We start from the raw sequence: 14,165 nt of genomic DNA on the forward strand, positions 1-14,165 counted from the left end.
TGTATGGTGACTAACATAATATAATAAAAAATCATTAAAAAAAAAAACAAAAAACTTTCAGTGCAAGGGATAAAGCAACACAGTGACAAGTACAAAGCTCTCCGAGATGACGAGGGAAGGGGAGAGCGGTGGGGCTCTGGCAGCCAAGGAGGCCCACCCCGCACCTGCCTGGCCCCGCGTCCACTGCCCCACACAAACAGCTACACCCTGCAGCAGGGGCTGTCTGCACACCAGGCCTTTTCTGAAACCAAACAACGACACAGGAAGTGTGCTGGGAGACCGTATTGTGTAGTGGTGTGGAGAGCAAGTCATAGAACTGGGCTTCGTGTCCCAGTGCCACCGAAGACCAGGTATGTGACCTTGGGCAGACATCTTGAATCTGTTCTAGCTTCCTGGGATATAAAAGAGGGGGGGATTATCACAGACCCTGCCCACAGAGTGGAAAGAAGGGATTTACCAGTGCCTGGAACAAGGAAACGGCCTATCTCTGATGTGTGATCAGGAAGAGGACACTGGAGACAAGATGTAGGGTCCCCCCATCTGCTCGGAAAAGCTGTGTCACCTCCAGTCATTCTCTTATCTTCTCTGAATCTCAGTGCCCTTATATACCAGTAGAGTCAACTCTCCCCACATCCTCCCTACTGCCCACCTCTCAGGGCTATGCTGAAGGTCAAGGGAGGGGACCCAGATGACAGCGGCTGTAGGCATCACACACAGAAGTGAAGGATCACCAACAGGACAATGGAGACCCAGGTCATGATTCTATCCTTCCATTCATTTACCAGGTAAGCTTATGGGTCAGTTTGGCTGGGCCAGGGTACCCAGATGTTCGGTCAAACATTATTCTAAACGTTTCAGTGTTTTTTAGGTGAGATTAACATTTAAGTCAGTAGACTTTGAGTAAAGCAGATTATCCTCCATGTTGTAGGTGGGCCTCATCCAATCAGGTGAAGCCTTACTAGAAAAAGACTGACCTCCCTGGAGGAAGAGGGAATTCTGCCAGCACACTGCCTTTGGACTCGAACTGCAGCTTTCCCCTGGGTCTCTACCCAGGACTTGCCAGCCTCCACAACTGATCTCTCTGTAAATGCCTATGTGCATGCACACCCACACGCACACACGCACACACACCCTGTTGGTTCTGCTTCCCTGAGAACCCTAATATACCTACCACTTACTGAGCACCTGTGTGGTGCTCTGGATTTGAAGGGGGACAAGAGACAGGCGATCCTGCCATCAGGAAGTTTATAGTCAACAGAGATCCATTAAACACTGAATTATGGAGATCGGTCACCCAAAGGGTGGTAGATACAGAGAAGAGAAAATTGGCGCCCCTAACCAGGGACATCTTCCCCAAGGAAATGGCATTCCCGCAACATCCGCTGGATGGGCAGGAACCAGCCAAGCGAAGGCTGAGCAGACCTGCAGACGGAAGCAAGCTCTCAGGGGGAGGTGCGATCACAGTCTTTTTCTTCCTGTGTCCCCTCCTGGGCTGGGCTTCCTGCATTCACTCCTCATGGGGACCTTACCACTCACACTTGTAAGCACAGCACACAGCCGATTTCAGGGCTGTGTAGACTATGGCGGTCTGAATGGCTCTATTTGTCCTGGAGTCCTATGAGGGTGCTACTTTTCCCACTTTTTACAGAGTAGGGGATGGAGTGGGAAGCAAGCAGAACAAGAAGCCCTGCTCTCAGCTCATCCACTGGGTAAGGCATTCCCAAAGGCTCTTACTCCTCTTTCCCCAAATCAACAGTGGGGTGGTGGGGGAGCATCTGGCCAAGCCGCTGAAGGAAATAACCCTTGGGAGAAAAGAATCCCTTTTTCTCCTGCAAAAAAAGTCACAAGATTCCATAGAGGGCTCCCTGTTTCCAGGCTTAGAGACAAGCAGCTTTGTGCAGTGATGAGGGCTGTAGGCGGGTCTGGAGGTAACACAGCGGTTCCACAACTGCCGGTCCCGTTCTCGCCTCGCTCCACCACACCTGAGGCTTTCCTAGTGCCCAGCCCTGGCAGCTCCTCTGGCACAATGGCTGAACCAAACTCACGACATGGTCTCAGTCCTCTGCTTTCCGCCCCACACTGGCCTGAGCTGCTCTGGTCTAAGGGCTGTGCCTGCCCATTTGCACAGATGGGCGGGGTCTTCAATGCCCTGCAGGCCGTGCTGTTCTGGGGTGGGGGTGGTGGAGCATTTATTACCCACCCCCAGGTAAGCTGGACCACCTGGGAGCATCGGGATAGAGCGGGCAAGAGCGCTCCTTGCCTTGGTGTGTGCCAGCAAGCTCACATCCGGAATAAGAGAACTGAATTTGCAAACTGAAGGAGCTAGCCCTGGGAAACAGACTGATTTCACCATCACTGGGCTCCACAAGAAAAAAGTCTCGGGTTGGCTACAGCTGGTACAGTGCCCCACTAGAGAATCCACCAACCATCTCACTGGTGGTGGGAAAGAGTTCTCAGCTCCAAGCCCACAGAATGTCTACCTGAGTAGTTGGCTGTGGCCTACGGAGCACAGAGCAGACCAAGCGAACAGGGAAAGTATGTGAAAGGAATCCTGTCCCCGGCACTAAATGCTACTAAAATGGTTCTATTTCTGGTTGTTTATCTGGGAAGTCAAGTACTCTAATTCAATGCTGGAATTTAGAGGTCAGTGCTGTGGACTGCAGGTTGGTGTCCCTCCCAAATTCCTATGTTGAGATGCTAATCCCAGGTAATGGTATCAGGAGGTAGGGCTTCTGGGGGTCATTCGGTCATGAGAGGGGAGCTCTCGCCAATGGGATGAGTGCCCTTATAAGAAAACATGAGAGAGCTTCTTCTCCCCCTCTCCTCTCCCATCTCCCACATGAGGTACGACAAGAGGACCACTGGGTGCGTGCCAGGAAGAGAGCTCTCCGGGACCCCAGGTCTGCCAGCACCCTGACCTTGGGCCTCTCAGTCTCCAGAACTGTGAGAAAAAAGTTTTCGGTTCAGCCACCCAGTCTATATGGTATTTTGATTAGCAGCCAAATGGGCTCAGAGGGTATTACAGAACAGAGCTGAGATGAACTCCTAAAGCAATCAGAGAGAATGAGGAGTCAGAGGACTTTTAATTCAGGAACTATTTAACAATCTAAAGAAAATTATGGTTTGCTTTTAAGAATATATCAGAATGATTTCCCCCCTCCATGATTCATTTTAGTTCAATGAAGCATTAGAAAGGAATTCAAACGTTCTGTTACGCGAGTCATTCAGGAAGCCAGAACAGCATTTCCCACTCTGAGGCACAAAGGAAAACTTTCTAATTAACTCAGCAGTTTGGACTCACCGTTTTTTATAAAGCATTACTATCAATCCCATTTTAATGGGATAATTATAGCAAATCATGATTAACTTTCCTTGCAGCCATTAGCAAGAGAAAGACACAGAAAGATAAGATGAGAGAAACGTTAGCTTAAAATATACCTACTATTCCCATTCTTTTGATATCAGTAATTGTCTAATTGTGCTGAGCCTGACCAAAAAGTAGTTTTTGGACAAAGAATGATCAAAAGCCCTATTCTGGCATTATAATCCATCTTATTGCCCTTTGGTTAATTGAGAACGTGGCATTTATTCCAGAGAGGATTCCCTCATTTTATCTCTTGCTTTCATTCCATAAGTCAGCATGCTAATTAGGATTACCTGTATTCCAGGGGCCCCGAACCTTTCCAATTATGGCACAGGTTTCTAGCCTTTAAAAAGTCCCCTCAGAAAAATCACCTTCCTCTTTCTATGTGTTTCCATGTCCCCCCCCCCGTGCGCGCGCGCACACACACACACACACACACACACACACACACACACACAAATACCCTAAAAAAAGAAGCCAGTAGATTTGAAGCTGAAAATCACAAAATGGGGCAAAAGATGAACAATCTCTCATCAAATTATGTCTTAAAGGCTTCATGACTGATCAGCTTCGTAAGTTAAAATGTCTCTCTTCTCCCACATAAACGGGTTGATAAGGTACTTCACCTTGTTGGGCCTCGGTTTCCTAAGAGTCACATGGAGAGGATCTGACGAGATGGTGTTCTAGAAGCCTCCTCGGTGAGGGGTGTCCACTGCCTTTGCTGTCTGCCAGGGTGCCAGCATGAGGCAGCATGTCACTGTCCCGGGTCAGTGGGGCAAGGACCTCCAGGGTCTTTGTCATCTGGATGTTCTCGATGTTTCTGCCTCCTCTGCACAGCGTTCACCAGGCAGGATGGATCCCACACATACTCGACACCCAATCAGAACCCCCCCAGGCCCTAACCAGAATTACGTGGACACGTGCAACATGTTTTCAGCGTCCCTCATGGAAGCTGCACTGTAGGGGTACAAAGATAGAAAGAACATAATTCCCTTCCCCCAAGAAGTTTACAACCTAGAGAAATTGAGGGTCTGGAGGACTTCACGTCTCTGGAGCGTGAACCAGAAGGTTTCAGAAGGCCCCCTAACCCACCTAAGGCAGGCAGAAGTTCAGAGAACTGGAAAATGTAGCAGCCCTATGGAGAAAATGGACCTAAAAATCTCTTCCCTTTCCTGTGCTCTGAACACTATAATAATGGACCAAGACCTAAGACAGGTAACTCCAGGCTGCTGGACCCATTATGCCTCCCTGCTTACCCGAGAACCCTTCCACCCAGCTGGCTCTTTGTAGATATCCCGGGCAAAGAGAGCCCCAAATGGGATATTTTATATATGGTAATGCAGCCCCCTGTCCAAAATCAGATCTAAAGAAGCTGAAATGTGCGGCTTACCCTTCTAGTTTTCCTTCTGATACTAAAAACCATGGAAAATTACCTCCATACAAGTCGATCAGCAGTATTAAAGGCAGTCACGCTAGTAATGAAAAGCCAAATGGTGCCCCACTTTCTTTACACGTGTTTTACCGGTACCCTTTCTGTCCAGTGGCCTTTAACGGAGAACATCTTCTAATACTTCCCTCTCGTTTCCAAGAATGAAAGCTGAAAAATGCGAGAGCCTCATGGCAGGAGGTGTAGACAAAAGCCCCCATGACTGAGGGCATCCGGGTTTGCTCCAGAAACAGCTTGGCCCTTGGAGAAGCCCGGGGTGCCTGGGCGGGGAGAGCAGCTCGGGACGAAGAGGGCGCTAGGGCCGCGCGGAAACCTCTGCTTGGGGTGGGGGGCTGCGGGGGGGTGGGAGGGGAAAGGACCCACCCAGGTGAATGAGTCTGGAGGAGGGGTCGGAACAAGAAAGGGAGGACGGACGGAAAACCAAACCCCAAAGACAAGAGCTTAGCCGACTCAAGCAAAACCAGCAGAGCACAGACAGGAATATCTGTAATTAGGGAGTAGGTCACACGAGTTGACTCTCCAGAAGAGCTGACAACTTAATTTACAAAGCTATCAGCCTCGCGGTCCTGATGAATTATTTTGTATTATTTATGCGTTCTTCCCTCTGCTCCCGCCCCCCTCCAGCACACAGAAATAGAGAGCTCAGAAGTCACTTTTCCCATCTGTAGCTTTTAAGGATGGAGTGGTCAGTGGTGGGTGAGTAGCGGGCTCCGGAGTTTTCTATCATTTTATGTATACTTGAAATGAATGTCGAAGGCTGGCTCAAGGCTTTCCCGTTCTCTTTGATAGCGCTTCGGGATGAGGAATGATAGAACCGATAATGAGGAATGTGACAATCTGCATACTGTTTAAATAACCTGGACCTTGGTGGACTGTAAGGCGTGAAATTCTCCTCCACATAACCTGGCATCACTTCCTGAACAAGGGAGAGATACACCAGCCATTTCTTCTTGTTGAATAAATAAGAGCTCCATGAGTACCTTTAAAACCTCTGATTTTAATGAAATTTGTCTTGTTGTTTTCGTCTTGTAATCAGAATGTCAGAAATGTTTCCTCTCCCGACAGTGTCGCAGGGGTTCAGTACCGGCAGACCGCATTGCATCGTGCTTTACTTTCCTGCATTGCACAGACATTGCATTTTCTATAAATTGAAGGTTTGTGGTGAGTCTACTGGCGCCATTTTCCCAACAGCACCTGCTCACTGCCTGTCTGCATGTCACATTTGGTAATTTGCACAGTATTTCAAACTTTTTCATATATTTGTTATGGTGATCAGTGATCTTTGTTACTATTGTAATTGGGGCACGACACACTGTGCCCATATACGACAGTGACCTGATCAATAAAGATGGTATGTGTTCTGACTGCTCCACTGACCGGCCATTCCCTGGTCTCTCTCCCTCTCCTTGGGTCTTCCTGTTCCCTGAGGCACAACAAAATTGAAATTAGGCCAATTAATAGCCCTCCAGTAGCCTCTAAGTGTTCAGATGAAAGGGAGAGTCACATGTTTCTCACTTTAAATCAAAGCTAGATGTGATTCAGCTGAGTGGGGAAGGTGTGCTGAAGCTGAGATAGGATGGAAGGAGGACTCTTGCACCAAGCAGTGAGCCAAGCTGTGACCACAAGGGAAAGTTCCAGAAGGAAATGACAGGGGTTACTCCAGTGAACACATGAATGATAAGAAAGCAGAACAGCTTTACTGCTCACGTGGAGAACATTTCTGTGGTCTGGATAGAAGACCAAACAGCGACCACATTCCCCAAGCCAAAGCCTCACCCAGAGCAAGGCCCGGACTCTCTCCAACTCTGGGAAGGCTCAGAGAGGCGAGGGAGCCGCAGAAGAAAAGTCTGAAGCTGGCAGAGGCTGGTTCACGAGGCTTCAGGAAAGAAGTCGTCTCTATACAAGTGCAAGGTGAAGCAGCCCGTGCTGACGGAGAAGCTGCTGCAAGTTCTCTAGAAGCTCCAGCCGAGAGAATTCACAAAGGAGGCCACACTCCACATCAGATTTCAGTGTAGACGGAACAGCCTTATGCTGGAAGAAAATGCCATCTAGAACTTCCACAGCCAGAGAGGAGACAATGCCTGGCTTCAAAGCTTCAAACGACAGGCTGACACTTCATGAAAGGAAGGCTCCATCGATGAGGCAAACTTCATCGTGGTCTTATTTTAAGAAATTGCTGTGGCCGCCCCAACCTTAGCGCCCACCGCCCTGGCCAGCCAGCAGCCACCAGTGTGGAAGCGAGACCCGCCAGCAGCAAAACGATGACGACTTGCTGGAAGCTCAGATGGGGAGCATTTTTAAGCAATAAAGTCGTCTTAATTGAGGTTAGTACATCGTTTTTTTAGACCTAATGCTACCACACCTAATGGACCACAGTATCACACAAACATAACTTTTATATGTGCTGGGAAACCAAACATTCATCTGGCCAACTTGACTGTGATCTTTGCTTTTATTGTCATGGTCTGGAACCGAACGTGCAGTATCTCTGAGGTGTGCCTATCATCGCATGACTTTGGCCGTAAAAAGGCTTATAAATCTGTAAAGGAAAAATAGTCTCCACGAAGAAACTCACATGGTTCTTTTATTTCTTTTTTTCTACGCTATGAGCTTCCACATCAAACAAGAGACTGTTTAGAATGAAGCTGAATCTAGATAATGTAGGACCTAGTGGTGACACTGGCCAAGTAGTGTGTGTGTGTGTGTGTGTGTGTGAGAGAGAGAGAGAGAGAGAGAGAGAGAGAGAGAGAGATTATTTAGAGAACATATCTTTTAATAGAGGTCAAAATATGCTGCTACTGGGTTTGAAAAATAGTGAATACAACACAGACGGCTTAAAATCAAGGGCTGAGAAGACCGATGAGCCCCAGTCTTTACTGCAGAGCAGATGTAATCCAGCCAGACAAGCAAGTCTATTTCTAAATCGCGACTCTGAGGACGCCACTAAGTCCCCTGTCTCTGGGCTGTACGGCGGCCCGAAGAGGAGGAATCTCGGGGAAGCACCTGAGAAATGCACAGATGGGTGTGGGTGGATGGTAAGGGGAGCCCCCACATGGACACCACGTGGGGACCCCTTAGCAGGGATCCCCAGGAGCAGGAAACAGCGCTGACGGCCCAGGAGCGGTGGCTGAGGCTGCACGCCAGGCAAATGTTTTCACGGGAGCCTCGAGTTCCTGGAGATCAGGACATGCCCCCTCCTTCCTTTACAGGGATGTGCCCAGAGCGGCCAACCAGCTCCGCTGTCCTGTGTCCTGTGGGGACGTAGGACCTTTACAGATATTCACTGAGTGAATCGAGTACAACGAGCCCTCCCCAACACCTGTCCCAGCTTAATTTTCCATCATGCCTCTTCATGATCGCTCCATCCCATTTTCTGTGATCTTTCCATATTCTCTAGAATTTGCTCTCTTGCTGCTAGCACTCACCTCTAAGAGTTTTCTTATAGTCCCTAAAACATGACTGAGGGAAAACGGGCTGGGTGCTTCTCCTTCCGTGCTTTGGAGGCATTCCCGGAGGTTCTAAAGGAAAAAGAAGGCTCCTTCCCGCCCTCGTGCTTCATGGATTTCCCTTCAGGTGTTCTTCTGGGAAGAGGAGCATTAGCCAGTGTAGGGGTGGACACGACTGTCACCAGTACCAGCCTCGTCTTCAGAAGCGCTACGCACGGGAGGCATGGTGGCACGGCGACACACGCGGTGAGTTCAACAGATAACGGGATTTGCTCTAGAAGCTTGTAATCCAAGACAAAGAGCGCTGACTTTAAGCTGTGACAACTAACAAATGAACCTTAAACATGGATGTTAATTAATTGTGCAAACAAATTTCACAAGGAGCGTTTATGGACTTAGGAGAAGGAGCCATTTTCAAACAGATTAGACGTATCATTTACATACAAGCCAAATCAATGAAATATAAACGGGGACTAAGCTGCTTGCATCCACTCATCATTTTTCTCTATTCATTAAGAATGTCTCTACAAGACCACTTGGGGTAGTTTTGTTTACATGTCTTGGAGGTAATTCCAACTTTTCCTTAAATCAGATTGTCCTTCATTTCGGTCCAAATTGGTGAGATTTCTTTTTTTTTTTTTTTTTTGAGAGAGAGAGAGAAAGCATGTGTTTGTGCACACGTGTGTGAGCAGGGAGGGGAGGGCAGAGGGAGAGAGAGAATCTTAAGCAGGTTCCATGCCCAGTGCGGAGCCCAATGCAGGGCTGCATCTCACGACCCTGAAATCAGGACCTGAGCCGAAATCAAAAGTCGGACGCTTGACTGACTGAGCCACCCAGGGCTCCAGATTGCTGAGATTTCTAAGACTGACTGGAACAAGGCGCAAGGTTATAAGTGCTGTAAGGACTGGCATCCTGTCTAGTCCGTCCACGACTACAAGCCTAGTGCCGAGCTCTGTGCCTGACACGTAACAGGTGCTCAATGAACATCGGCAGTGTGCCCAGCAGAGCCCCAGGTGCCGATGATGTCGGGGCGTTTCCTGTGTTTGCTGTACTTCAGCTCCAAGGACAATGAAGTTATTGCGAATTCTTCCGGCACCATCCGGAAGAGCTTTTGCCCCAAGCAGTGCCCAGGGCTGCAGGGACTCTGGGTGGAGGGGGGAGCTGGTGACACCAGCAGGGAGCGCCATGGAGCGCCTCTGATCTCCCCGTGTGTCTGCTCTTGGCTGCTCCCCCTGCCCCTTCTCTCCCAGCCTCCACTGGATGAAGACGGCTGGATCTCATGGTTACTTTGCTACCACTGCGGCCCCCTCACATTCTTCTCTCCACCCCCCAAATCATGCCTATCTAGTGGCAGCGCAGTGAGACCTGGAAAATTAAAATGGCTTAATGCTCCTGACTAAGGAGGCACCGGAAGACCTCTTACCCTCTTGAGGCCTCAGTTACCTTGTTCACTAAATGAGAGGGTTGATCGAGAAAAACCCATCAGCCTCTTCCATACCTGTGAAAGCCTCCCAAGTTTCCCGAGGAAGTCCTGGGGGTGGTTGAGGCACAAGAGGTCAGGGTTGAGGTGGGCTTGCGCCCCGCCCCCACCTCAGGTGTCAGTAATTAAGCTGCTTCTGGCGATTCCATCAAGCTTCCCCACTTCCAATTTATATATAGCACGGGTTATGTTCCATATTAGACTCCACTGTATGTCTTAGAGATGCTGCTATGTAAGTTCTGCAGCAGAGCTACATTGACAGGAATGAATCCTTCCATATGGGTAAGGGCTGCAGCTCCCTACAGTGAGGTAGCAGCGGGTGGGAGAGCAGCGGTGTGGGAAATGAGCCTCCGCTGAGGTCGGGCAGCCAGGCCCCCAGCACTGTGCGGAGCAGACACTCCCCACGCAGGAGACGGCGGGATGAGAGTTCTCACCAACCTCTTGTTCCAGCCATACACACGGTTTCAAGGAGGGTACGCTTACTACTTCCCTCCTGAGTCCCTCCCTCCCACGGTCACTTCCTCCCACCAAGGCCCCCCACCACACTTGGCGGACAGCTGCCTCCTCCGTCACCTCCTGGGACGCCCAGTCTGATGGCCCCGTTCACAACACACTTCCTCAGACACACGCAGGGCCTCCTGCCCTTCCTGGCCACTTAACGCCCCTGTCACCCCTTTCTCTCCCACTCACAGAAGCGTATGGGATTGCAGATGCGTGAGACAGAGGATCTCCTCCATTAAAAAATAAGTGTTTTTGCAAGCTTTCGTTGACTAATGATTATAATCTTAATTGTGGTTATACCGGGTCTTATACCCGCTTATCTTATTTATAATCCTACTTAGTGTGTAGGATAATATCTGGTCTGCTTATATCTGACCAGAGCCCTCCGAACTATTTTGATGCAAGTGCTGGTGTACCCTCCTGGCTGGTGACACTCTCTCTGTTGTTGGTTCAGCCCCTCATGACCTGGTCCCCTTGTCTCAGAATTCAGGGAGGAGGGTTAGGGAAGGGACAGAGAACACCGGAGGCCTGTGGCTTGGGGCCCAGGCGTACCTGAAGATGGATGTATGTTGACCTGGCAGGAACCACAGAGAGGACCACGGTTACAGAGGCAGGGAGACGGTTCCTTACGTGGTTCATTTTGAGGCATCCTGGATCCGGCTATGTTGGGGTATGTGAGTAGGCCAGGTTGGCCAATAATCGCGTGCCCTCAAAGTGATAACATTTAATATTTGTTCACACTTGTTCAAAGGAGAAGTTGGTTGTGGCTCAGAAAGTGAGAGGAGCCTACAGCTATCTTCATTTCAACCAGGGCAGCTCTGCTCTGGCACCGAAGTTCCAAACTCCTCAGCAAAGCAAGAGCCCATGTACACTTCAAAAATGGCTCCAACGGTCAATTTTATGTTACATGTATCTCAGCATGATTAAAAAGAAAGGAAAAGATTTTAACGCCCTGCAGTTACTTGTGCCCACCCTCCCCAGAAGGCAGCATGTTGACCACCCAAAATTACCCCCGTGAGGGTGTCCCTGCTCTCCCTCAGCGGCAACCCCGTGAGTCCTTCCCTAGAGAGGGATCCTGGTCCCAAGGGTTTTCACCATCTCCGTCCCGGCTGGTGAGGCCAGGGCAGCCCTACAGCCTTCTTGCCTACTTTGCTTCAGGGCTGGGAAAACCATCAGCTGACAACTGCCTACCCTGCCCCATGCCATGAAACATTCCAGAGCTGGGTGCTTTCCACTGAAGTAAGTATTGCTCTGTTCAACATAAGCTTAAAGTTTAAACGCCGTTGGGAAGAGTAACAGAGCAAGTTAATACTTTCCCAATGGGGCAGTGAAATTGGGGGGGGGGGGGAGAGCATGGGAGGAGGCAGAGAAACGGGGAGAAGGAGGGGCATAGGGCCCCAAACTCCAGAAGGACTCAGAGTTACGGGAAGACCATGAACCTGAACAGCAGAGACTGGGGGTCAAGGGGAAAAGAGATCTCTACAGTAAGAGCTGGAGCCTCATAGCACGGCAGCCGCCCCCTTAGCCAGACCTACAACTTTCCAGAAACAAGCCCGGGCGGATCATGTGAAGTCGGCGAGGCACTGGCGAGGAGGCTGTGCACCCCGTCTTACTCCTGACAAAAATGAAAGAAATACAGCAGCCGCCTTCCTGGGGTAAATGTTCTTAGAAGTCTCAGCTTATTTCCCACCTGGAGGGCAAGAGCGACGGTGACTTCGCCCGGACGCCCATGTCAGCACGGAGAGTTTGGGGTGATGCCTGGAAACAAAGTTACCCCAAACCCAGCGGAGCCGCATCTCCTAATAGCCCTGGCCTGCTGGCAGGCCTCCTTCTCAGGATTTATATCTTTGCTGGGCTCCTGCCTCTGCCTGCGTCTTTTGTGTCTTTCTGTCTTTTCTTCAAATGGTTACAGTCCTGTCAATACCCCGCAGCTGTTTTTTCCTGCCCGAACCCAATCAGATCTCCAATAATCTGATCGTCTTCATTTGCTATGCAATGCATGTAACTAAAGAAAAGTTTATGGTCCTTCCAAGTGAATTTAATTTTGTCTCCTGTTCTCCCCGTCACCCTCTGGTGTTCACAACCGAACTGGGCTCCTGGTTCCCCTCCTTCCCCTTGCCGCACCACCCTGCCCGCCGAGCGCCTACCTTGCCCAGGCCTGGCGTGTCCTTCACCTTGCTGACGGCCCGCAGCAGACAGGGGGGGGCCGGGGGAGGGCAGGTCTGCAGAATGCCGCTGAAGCTGGTGGCAAAGAGAGGAGGCTCGGCCACAGAAGAGGTGGAAGGTCGATGTTTCTTCTTTTTAGAAGACAGATTTAACTTCTGGGCAGCTCTGGAAGGAAAAAGGGCAGAAAAGGGACAATGAGGGGCAAGTATGGTCCGATGTCCAATCAGATACGCCAGGCTTACTTTATTTATCCTCTTTCTCTTAAAGAACCACCGGTTCTTCCTGAAGCTGGCTAGTTCCCTGTTCATCCTCCAGGGGCTCGACAGCGGCCCCTTACTACAGCCCAGTGAACCCAGTGAGCCGCCCAGTCACTTAGACGGAAGTAAAAAAAGCCGTCCAATTGCACAGTTCTGCAATCACGATTCCTAAAGACTTGTCTGTGACCCATACTTAGCTTAAGCGTGGATACAGCTGGTCGTCTTTGGGGAAAAACAGCCCCTCTGAGGTTAATCATCCCACCACTTCTCTGGTATGAACTCAAGTGTGAGAGACCTTACTAGCTGTTTAGAAACTCAAACACCTTGTAAAATCCCAACCAGCCTGATGAAGAACCGTGTGGCGACCAATCCAGGCTCGCTATGTGTGTGGTTGCGGAAGGAAAACACACGCCCGGGACCACGGGGAAACATAAATGAGCCTGGTTTTGGAAACGTAACACCAAATCAGAACAGAGTCCAGCCAGGGTATACGGCACTGAGACTACGGCTGCTCGTGTGGAAAACGGGCTTTGTGCAGGGTGGTCTTTCGATACAAAATGCAATTCATGGGGGCGCCTTGGGGGCTCAGTCGGTGAAGCGTCTGCCTTCGGCTCAGGTCATGATCTCAGAGTTCTGGGATCCAGCCCCGGGCGTTGTCAGGCTCCCTGCTCCGCGGGGGAGTCTGCTTCTCCCTTTCCCTCTGCCCCCTGCCCCCGGCTTGTGCTCGCTCTCTCTCAAATTAAAAAAATGCAATTCGTGGGCAAGTGCCAGGGGTGCGGGTCAGAGCCATCAAAGGTGGCATTGCGAGGGCAGTTGGGGAAAGGCGGGAGGGCGGTTGGCGGCATCGCTAACACCTTTGGGGGTTCACATCCCGTCTCCTACCACACAGATGTTCCGCAACACGTACACCACATTCTTCTTATAGCGCGTGGTGGGGAGGGGTGAGAGATCAACGCAGGGGGCCACGAGGCAACGTCATTGCAGAGGCTCTGATATACTCACTTCTGGATTAATTCCAGAGGTAGTGGGCAGCTGGCTTCTTCCTCTTTCTTATGCCTACCACCCACGCCTACCCACGCCCCACTCCCAGCCCCAGCAGAGGGGGAGACTGAGGGTCCTGGAAGTCTAAGCATATATGCGGGGCACTCCCAAGGACATCACCCCAGGGTTCCCTCCTCTCTCTCTTCTACAGTGCCAGATTTTCACTCTGGAAAATACTGGATCATCCCCAACAGCATACAAGCATGCTTCCATCTTCAAGGAAAAACACAAAACGTCTTCTTTTTTTCCACAGCCAGCTCCCATTCTGTTTCCTTGCTCATCTTTGCACAAAACTCAGAGCAAGAGTTGTCTGTCCTTGCTTTCTCTGGTTCCTCTCCTTCTCCGCCTCTGAGCTCATTCCAGTGGGGGAATCCAACCCCCAGCGGCTCTGCAGCTGCTCTTGTCCTGACTGGGATGACCTGGGGGGTAGCTCAGTGGCGTGGTTCTCAGCCTCGTCTCTCCT

General features: G+C 50.3%; 1 protein-coding gene across 2 annotated transcripts in view; it reads right to left on the reverse strand.

Moving 5' to 3' along the window:
• KIF26B (kinesin family member 26B) overlaps positions 1-14,165 on the reverse strand; it is a 422,711-nt gene that overhangs the window by 114,805 nt on the left and 293,741 nt on the right. For both annotated transcript variants that reach the window (XM_045796283.2, XM_087859572.1), the window contains one exon: positions 12,386-12,569. In XM_045796283.2, coding sequence (XP_045652239.1) covers positions 12,386-12,569 — 184 coding nt within the window. The remainder of the gene's footprint in view (positions 1-12,385; positions 12,570-14,165) is intronic.

This window comes from Ursus americanus, chromosome 2 (genome assembly GCF_024610735.1).
Source record: "Ursus americanus isolate L20-20 chromosome 2, mUrsAme1.1.p, whole genome shotgun sequence".
Lineage (NCBI taxonomy): Eukaryota > Metazoa > Chordata > Mammalia > Carnivora > Ursidae > Ursus > Ursus americanus.